General features: G+C 41.9%; 1 protein-coding gene across 1 annotated transcript; it reads left to right on the top strand.

Annotated features, from left to right (window-relative positions):
- Nucleotides 1-225: 225 nt before the first annotated feature.
- LOC106556607 (guanylate-binding protein 1) lies at nt 226-7,272 on the top strand. The gene is given in 8 exon segments (XM_087727975.1): nt 226-397; nt 580-582; nt 1,400-1,527; nt 2,047-2,156; nt 3,825-4,021; nt 5,429-5,605; nt 5,608-5,670; nt 6,974-7,272. Coding segments are annotated over 8 exon segments (1,149 nt in total).
- The last annotated feature ends 1,463 nt before the right edge of the window (nt 7,273-8,735 follow it).

The following is an 8,735-nucleotide window of genomic DNA, read 5'->3' as shown; positions in this document are numbered from 1 at the left end:
AAACCCCTCTACCCTTCAGCTGAATGGCTTCTGGGGGGAGGGGGAAGAGATGGCTTGACAAGGGATCCGGGATTACAAAGCCCATGTGCTCACTGACCTCGGGTGGGCTTGATGTTACCTGGAGGCCCTGAACTTGGGGGAAGGGTCTTTTATAGTCCTTCTTTGGGAAGAAAGTTCTTGCAGCTGCCACATCTTCTCTGCAGCTGCATCTCCTCCAAAGCCAGGATGGAGGCTCCTGTGTGCCTGATTGAGAACAGGAGAAATCGCCTCCTTGTTTCTCTGGAGGCCCTTTGGTTGCTCTCGGAAATCCGGCAGCCGGTAGTGGTGGTGTCCATCGTGGGACTGTATCGCACGGGTAAGTCCTACCTGATGAACAAGCTGGCTGGCAAAAATTCAGGTAAGAAGGTCTGAGATGAGTCAATATCCACAAGGTGAATCCCTGGGTGGGAAACTGGAGAGAGTCTGAACCCCTTGCCCCTCCCACTGTCCATTAGTAGCCTGTGCTTTCTCTTATCTGATCCTTTTCTAGGAAGTGTCTCCTTGCCCTTCTCCCAAGGTCTTTCCCACACATCATTGCAGGAGGTTTCAATTGCTGTTTTAATCAATGCATATTTATAGTTCTTCTTCCAGCTTTTTTTAACTTCTTGGAATTTTCCACTCCTTATCATTTGAGGGTTCTTGTTCTTTTTCTTATATTGCAACATGAAATATTTGTGATAAGCTTTTTCATTGGGAAATGGCACCCTTGTATAACTCCCTGTTTTAAGGGGTAAAAGACATTTGAGCAACCATAAAAACTGGCTGTGAAAACCGGTTCCACCACAAAACCGCGGAGGACAAAATCGCGCTCGACGAAAGCGCGCATTTGACATCATCACAGCGCAACGAAAACATCACGCTGTGATCGAAAAATGTAAAAAAAAGCGAAAACCTTACCCTAACCCCCCCAAACCTAACCCTAAACCTAACCCTAAACCTAACCCTTAACCTAACCCTAAATCTAACCCTAAACCTAACCGTTAACGTAACGCTAAACCTAACGCTAACCCTTAACCTAACGCTAAACGTAACCCTAACGCTCTAAACCTAACCCTAACCCTTAACCTAACCCTAACCCTAATCCTAACCCTAACCCTAACCCTAACCCTAACCCTAACCCTAACCCTAAACCTTACCTTTATGTGAATCGGCTTGCTTTAATTTTAATTTTATTTCAATTTTTTATTTTTGTCGTCGCGCTGTGATGACGTCACATGCGCGCTTTCATCGAGCACGATTTTGTCCTCCGTGCTTTTGACGGGTCACGGTGAAAACCTGTGTCTCATTATTAACCGTAGCTCACCTATTACAAGATGACTGATTGGGATCTGAACCATATCACATTTTTTTCTATTTGTAGGTTTCTCTTTGGGCTCCACAGTCCAAGCAAAATCGAAAGGAATCTGGATGTGGTGCGTTCCCTATCCGGACAGGCCTAACCAAACCCTTGTCTTGCTGGATACTGAGGGGTTAGGTGACATGGAAAAGGTGATTTTGTTTTTGTATATTTCTTTGTATAAAAGAATGCAATTACTTGTTTTCTCTTTGCTGGTTCTCATATGGTTTGTCTGGCATTCTTGGCTATAAGATGTTGTTATCATTTCTTAGCTATACTTGCTATCAATGTCTGATCATCTGCAAAGAGAAATTTGTTGATATTATTTCCATTCTTGGGTTTTGCTTCTTTGCTTATCCTGTCAATGTATGTGATAAAACAATAGTAGTGATAGTTGTACTCCAGATGTTATTGTGAAGGGTTGTGATGTTTCTTAGTTTGTTCTGTTTGGACTTCTGCAGTCAATATGTAAGCTTTTGCATAATCTAATAATATGTTCTCTTACTTCTATTCAACATGAGTCAACATTTGCCATCAACTCTTCCAATCAACTCTATCGAATGCTTTCTCTTGGTCTACAAATGTGAGAAAGAGATTCTTATTGTATTCCATATTCTTTTCTATTAATTGTTTAAGCACAAAAATTGCAATGTATTCTTGTCTCCCTTTAGGGTAGTTCTCAAAATGATACCTGGATCTTCGCTTTGGCTGTGTTGCTGAGCAGCACCCTGGTCTACAACAGTGTGGGGACCATTGATCAAACTGCCCTAGACAAGCTTCAGTATCCTTTTCAAGAATTGCTCTACTGCCTGCAATTTGGCAGTTCAAATCTCACCAGGCTCAAGGCTTCCATCCTTCCGAGGTGGATAAAATAAGGACCCAAATTGTTGGGGGCAATATGCTGACTCTGTAAACCGCTTAGAGAGGGATGTGAAAGCACTGTAAAGCAGTATATAAGTCTAAGTGCTATTGCTATTGTATGCCAAGAGTGGGGAACTATGGCCCCTTTATGACTTGTGGACTTCAACTCCCAGAATTCAGCTCCTAGAATTTGGAAATATAATTTCCAAATTCATCCACTGCATTTCCCCAGCATGCTAAACTTGGTTAGATTGAACATTGACTGGCTTATATTTCAACGTATTGTGGAGACATAGAAAATGGGTTGAGGCAATGAATAAGTGAGGTCTGAGCCAAGGTGGCGCAGTGGTTAAATGCAGCACTGCAGGCTACTGCTAGATCAGCAGGTCAGCGGTTCAAATCTCACCGGCTCAGGGTTGACTCAGCCTTCCATCCTTCCGAGGTGGGTAAAATGAGGACCCAGATTGTTGGGGGCAATATGCTGACTCTCTGTAAACCGCTTAGAGAGGCCTGAAAGGCCTATGAAGCGGTATATAAGTCTACTGCTATTGCTATTATTAGAACCACATTACTTTTCAATGGGGATAACTACATATTAGACTAAAAATTAAGAAGATAATGTTGTCAAATAAATATAAATATGAAAACTGTCATTTCAAATCAGTAGTTTTTAGGACCCAACCAATTGATTGCTTCTCTTTACTTGATCGACCATGTCTGGCTCTGTTATAGAGGCAGAACTGGGCTTTTCCAGCCGACACACCTGTCGGCTGTGACCAGGGGGGCATTTGCCCAGTTCGCCTGGTGCACCAGTTGCGACCCTACCTGAACCGGGAGGCCCTCACAACAGTCACTCATGCCCTTGTGACCTCAAGGCTGGAATACTGCAACGTGCTCTACATGGGGCAGCCCTTGAAGAGCATTCGGAGACTTCAGCTGATCCAGAATGCGGCCGCGTGAGCGATTGTGGGTGCACCTCGGTTCACCCACATAACACCTATCCTCCGCGAGCTGCGCTGGCTACCTGTTGATCTCCAGGTGCGCTTCAAGGTGCTACTTACCACCCATAAAGCCCTTCATGGTAGTGGATCTGGGTACTTGAGAGACCGCCTCCTGCCAATTACTTCCTCGCGACCAATTTGATCACACAGATTAGGCCTCCTCCGAATTCCATCCGCCAGTCAGTGTCGACTGGCGACTACGCGGAGGAGAGCCTTCTCGGTGGTAGCCCCGACCCTGTGGAACGATCTCCCCGTGGAGATCCGTACCCTCACCACCCTGCAGGCCTTCCGCACAGCCCTTAAGATCTGGCTATCCCGTCAGGCCTGGGGTTAGATTGTAATCCATCCCCACCCGAATGAATGAATGTTGTGTTTTATTTTTAATTATGTATTGTTATACGTTTTACTGTTTGTGTTCCCCCCCCCTATGGATTGTAAGCCGCCCTGAGTCCCCTGAGGGAAAAGGGCGGCCTATAAATAAACTTTCTTATTCCTATTCCTATTCCTATTCACAGATATGTTTTCAATCAATCTATCTATTTTCTTTATTCACTGTACGTTGCTTGATTCCTAAACGGGGCCAACAGTTTTGTGACAGAGCTGTCTGAACATATCAAGGCAAAGGCTTCCTCCAGTCCTGAAGATACAGATGATTCTTCTGAATTCGTTGGCTTCTTCCCAACATTTGTCTGGTCTGTGTGAGATTTTGCACTGCAGCTGGAACGGGATGGGAAGCCCATCACAGAGGATGAATATCTCGAACATGCTCTGGAATTAAAAAAAGGTACTGATGACAGATACAGTGTGAAGATCCACGTGGCTGTTCGGATAGGAATTAGGAGCCATTTAAATTTTCCTTCTTTAGGGAGGCACAGAATAGACCTCAAGAGATAAAAAGAGTTGCCCAAGCTAGTTTGGTATAGAGATGAAGACACCAGCATAAAAACCAGGAAATTATAAGTTATACTATGGTAATTTAGGCGTAAAAGCCATCTGGGTGACAGAGAATTGCAAAATAAGACTCAGCTGATATGATACAATAAAAATAATTGAACTTTGAAACAGGCTAAATAGACAACACAAATACCCAGTAGGAATCTGTTCTTCTTAGGAAACCCATTTCAGTGTCAATAGTCATTGCACTGAAATAAAAACTGATTTGTCTTCCACAGTTGTTCCCTAACCACATTACCTGTTGGAAAACAAGCAACGGTATTATTTCTTCAATGCTCCGTTTTCTCAATTAATTCAAATCAAGGTTGCAATTGCGGAAGGCACCGCTTGGAGTTTCAGATGGCAATTTTCATATACGTCATTGGCTGAGTCGACACTTTAAAAGACTAAATCACCCTTAAATTTGTACATTGCCTTTCCGCAAAATCCTTCTGGATGAATCACAGTAGAGTGTGATAAATAGAAATTATCCAAAAATCACAGATTTTAGAACAAGGAAAACTCACTTTATAGGTAGTTTGTTTTGTGACCGTTTGAATTTACAACATCACTGAAAAAGGCGACTTATGTCCGTTTCACACTTACAACCATTGCAACCTACCCATGGACATAGGACCAAAATTTGGATGCTTGGCAACCAGCATGTATTTAGGATGATTGTAGCATCCTGGGGTCATGTGACCCCCCTTTTGTGAGCTTCTGTTAAGCAAAATCAATAGGGAAGCCAGATTCATTTAACAACCATGTTAATAACTTAACAATTGCAGTGATTCATTTCACAAATGTGGCAAGAAAAGTCGTAAAATGGGGCAAAACTCATTTAAATGTGTCCCTGAGCAACAGAAAGTTAGGGCACAATTGTGGTCATAAGTCGAGGACATCTGTATATATTTGTGGCCTCTGTAAGAGGGGAAGGGTGGACAAAATAAGAGATGGCCAAAGTAAGAGGAGACACCTGCAGTTGGTAAGGATAACCACTAGATGGCACTAAATAATAGCTATGAGAAAGAGGAGATGGACAAAGTAAGAGGAGACACCTGCAGTTGGTAAGGATAACCACTAGATGGCACTAAATAATAGCTATGAGAAAGAGGAGATGGACAAAGTAAGAGGAGACCCGTGCAATTGGTAAGAATAACAACTAGATGGCGGTAAATAATAGCTATGAGAATGTTCCCCAGTGAAATGCCCAGATGCAATTCAGATTTACCTGCACCATGGACATGTCACTTTCTAGGTAACAGTAAGAAGAAGCAGATGTTCAATCTGCCCCGGAAATGCATCCGACTGTTCTTCCCCACCAGAAAGTGCTTCGTCTTTGATTGCCCTACTAAAAGTAAGAATTTACCCTACCTGGAAAAGATGGTGGATAATCAGCTGGAGCCTGAATTTCTGGAACAAGCAAAGAAATTCTGTTTTATATCTTTGCGATCTCCCAAGAAAAGACTCTACCAGGCGGACACGTTGTCACCGGCAACTGTGAGTCCTTCTAACTCTGTTATTATTATTATGTTTGTTGTATACATATAGACCTCCACTTACAAAAATTCATTTAATACCGTTCCAAATTACAATGTTGCTGAAAAAAGTGACTTATAAGCCTTTCCCCACACTTATGACTCTTGCAACCTTCTCATAGTCAGGGGATCAAAATTCAGACACTTGGCAACTGGCTCATATTTATGACGGTTGCAATGTCCTGGGGTCATGTGATCTCCTTCTGATAAGCAAAGTCAACGGGGAAGCCAAATTCACTTCACAATTGTGTTACTGACTTAACAACTGTAGCAAGAAAGGTTGTAAAATAGAGCAAAACTCACTCAATGGGGGGGGGTCTCACTTAGCAACAAATATAGGCTCCATGTGGTCGTACTCTGCCAGATGTTTACATTGGATTTGGCATTTTTGTACACCTATCAAGTCTTTCCCGAGAACCTGGGGTAGGCAGATGTGCATATTTGATGACGTTAAAGATATTGTCACAGGATGTAAGCTGTTGCAAGCAAAGCTGCCTTTTTGCAATTGACTGATGAAGATTTTGTCAATGCTGATGATGCTCACGTGGTGCTCCAGTTTTGAGTTTGCACCCCGGGTGCCTATTACTATTGGTTCCATCTTTGCTTTCTTTTGCCATAGTCATTCTATTTCTATTTACAGGTTTTGTATTTTGTTACCTTTTCCAGTTCTTTCTCTTCTCTTCTGCTGCTTCCAGGTATTGCCTCATCCACTATTCAGACTTTTAAAAAATCTTTCTTATCAACAATTGTTAATATTATAAGCCAGGGACAGCTGGAAGATCTGCATGCATTATACCACATTCTCTTGAATGAAGTGTCTTCCATAAAGCCACACAGGCTGGAATAATATGGCAGTAACCCTCCATCCCAGCCGTCAAGCATGTCCCAAAGGTCCTTTTTCAATTGAACTTTCTTGGTTTTTCCTTGAAGATATTTTGTTTCTTCAGTTCTAACTGAACAATGGGGAATGGAAGGATTTATATTCCTTGCCATCATCTGATCAATGGTACTCTTCTTGAGAGCTGTTGAGTCAGGACTGAAGAAGCTTCTTGGATGAGAAGTGAAAAAACAAGAAAGTCCAATTGCCTTTTGAAAAAACACCTTTGGGACAACCATGACCTGGATGGCTGAGAAGCTCCATAGATGATTGGCAAGCATGTTGAGGTGAAATGCCTTAACTTCTTGAGTCTGCTCCACAATGAGCAATGATAGCTGAAGATGTCTGGCTGACTGTCCAACAATCTGTATTATTTTTCTGTATGCAGTGTTGGCAAAGTTGGTTGAGACCTATGTGGATACTATCTCCAGTGGGAACATTCCCTGCCTGGAGAACACAGTCTTGGCCTTGGCAGAGATTGAGAACACGGCAGCCGTGCAGGAAGCTGTTGCTTGCTATGCACAACTGATGGAGCAAAGCTTGGACCTACCCACTGATAGTTTCCAGGAACTTCTGGACGTACATAAAAAATGTGAGGAACAAGCCTTCCAGATGTTCATGGCTCGTGCTTTCAAGGATGATAAACGTCAGTTCCAGGCTGAACTCATGGTAGGTAATCTTGTATGATACTAGCCTACATAGGCAATATTGAAAACTCGTGGGTCCTCTGTTCTGATACCTTATATTCCAGTATTTTCTGAATTTATAAGAATACAGAAAATATGGAATTGACGGAAATGGCAAAATGGTTTTAATTAAAGAGAAGAACTTTTCTCATTTTGTTTCTACCTGGAAAATGCTTCTGGACTCTGTGCTCAAACTGGAAAAACAATGAAACTTTGCTTTTAAATGTTGATGATGAGTGCATTTGTTGTTATAGAAATGGTTTGATATTTCTCGAAACGTGAAGCAAAATATATTTTATTTGTATTTCACTGCACTGAAAAAAATTGGAAGTCACTTTCTCTTTGCACTTATCTCCTTTAACTTTTTAAACCTTCTGCTTCTTTTTGCATTTTTATTTCATGATAAAGGTTAATCGACCTTAGATTGACAGGATGGCAAGGAATGTCATCAACTGCCTCTTTCTATGTTCTGTTCTGTTCTAAGAATTAATTATCCTCTACTTCAGTGTTTCTCAGACTTGGTGGCTTTAAGATGTGTGGACTTCAGCTCCCAAATTTCCATCGTCATCAATGTTGGCTGGGGAATTCTGGGAGTTGACATCCATACATCTTAAAGTCTGATTGCCGTGAAGAAACACTGTTCTAGTTAAATTGAAGAAAGAGCATCTGTCATTTCAAATTGTGGTGAAGTTCTGTTTGATCATGGGAGGCCACCTACATGCATACAGCCAAAAACCAACTGCATTTAATCAATGCATATTTATAGTTCTTCTTCCAGCTTTTTTTAACTTCTCGGAATTTTCCACTCCTTATCATTTGAGGGTTCTTGTTCTTTTTCTTATATTGCAACATGAAATATTTGTGATAAGCTTTTTCATTGGGAAATGGCACCCTTGTATAACTCCCAGTTTTAAGGGGTAAAAGACATTTGAGCAACCATAAAAACTGGCTATCATCTGAGACAAATGGCCGTCCAGTCTTTTGAAAACCTGTAGCAAATGAATTAAGATTCCATTGGTTTTAATTGTTCTTACTGTCAGATTTCTCCTTATTTCCAGCTTGAGTCTCCTTCTGACAAGTTTCCATTGCTTCTTGTCCTGTCCTCAGGTGCTATTGCTGCCGCCTCCTCCTCCTCCAACAGCACCAACACATTTGCTGCCCAGCGCTGCGGCTGAGGTGAAGCCGCCAAAGCTCCCGCTGGGCCCCCCGCAGCATTGGGCAGAAATCCGGCTCCGGCAGCGCTGTTGGAGGAGGAGGAGGAGGCAGCAGATATAGGAGAATGATTTCTTACTGTTGCTTGATAAACAGTTGGAATCTGAAATTTTTCCTGAAGAAGTTAAAGGTTTAAATTTTTAACCAAAATGTCTTTTAAACTCTGTATTATCTACTTAATGTTAATCATGCCTGCTCATTTTAGTTCCACTTATAAAAATAAATTTACTGGACCAAACTTGAAGCCAATAT

This window comes from Thamnophis sirtalis, unplaced genomic scaffold (genome assembly GCF_051295495.1).
Source record: "Thamnophis sirtalis isolate CommonGarterSnake01/CBP01778 unplaced genomic scaffold, rThaSir2_p1.2 scaffold_13, whole genome shotgun sequence".
Taxonomy (NCBI): Eukaryota; Metazoa; Chordata; class Lepidosauria; order Squamata; family Natricidae; genus Thamnophis; species Thamnophis sirtalis.
The sequence above is the reverse complement of the archived record's forward strand: the minus strand, read 5'-3'. Positions and strand labels throughout refer to the sequence as shown.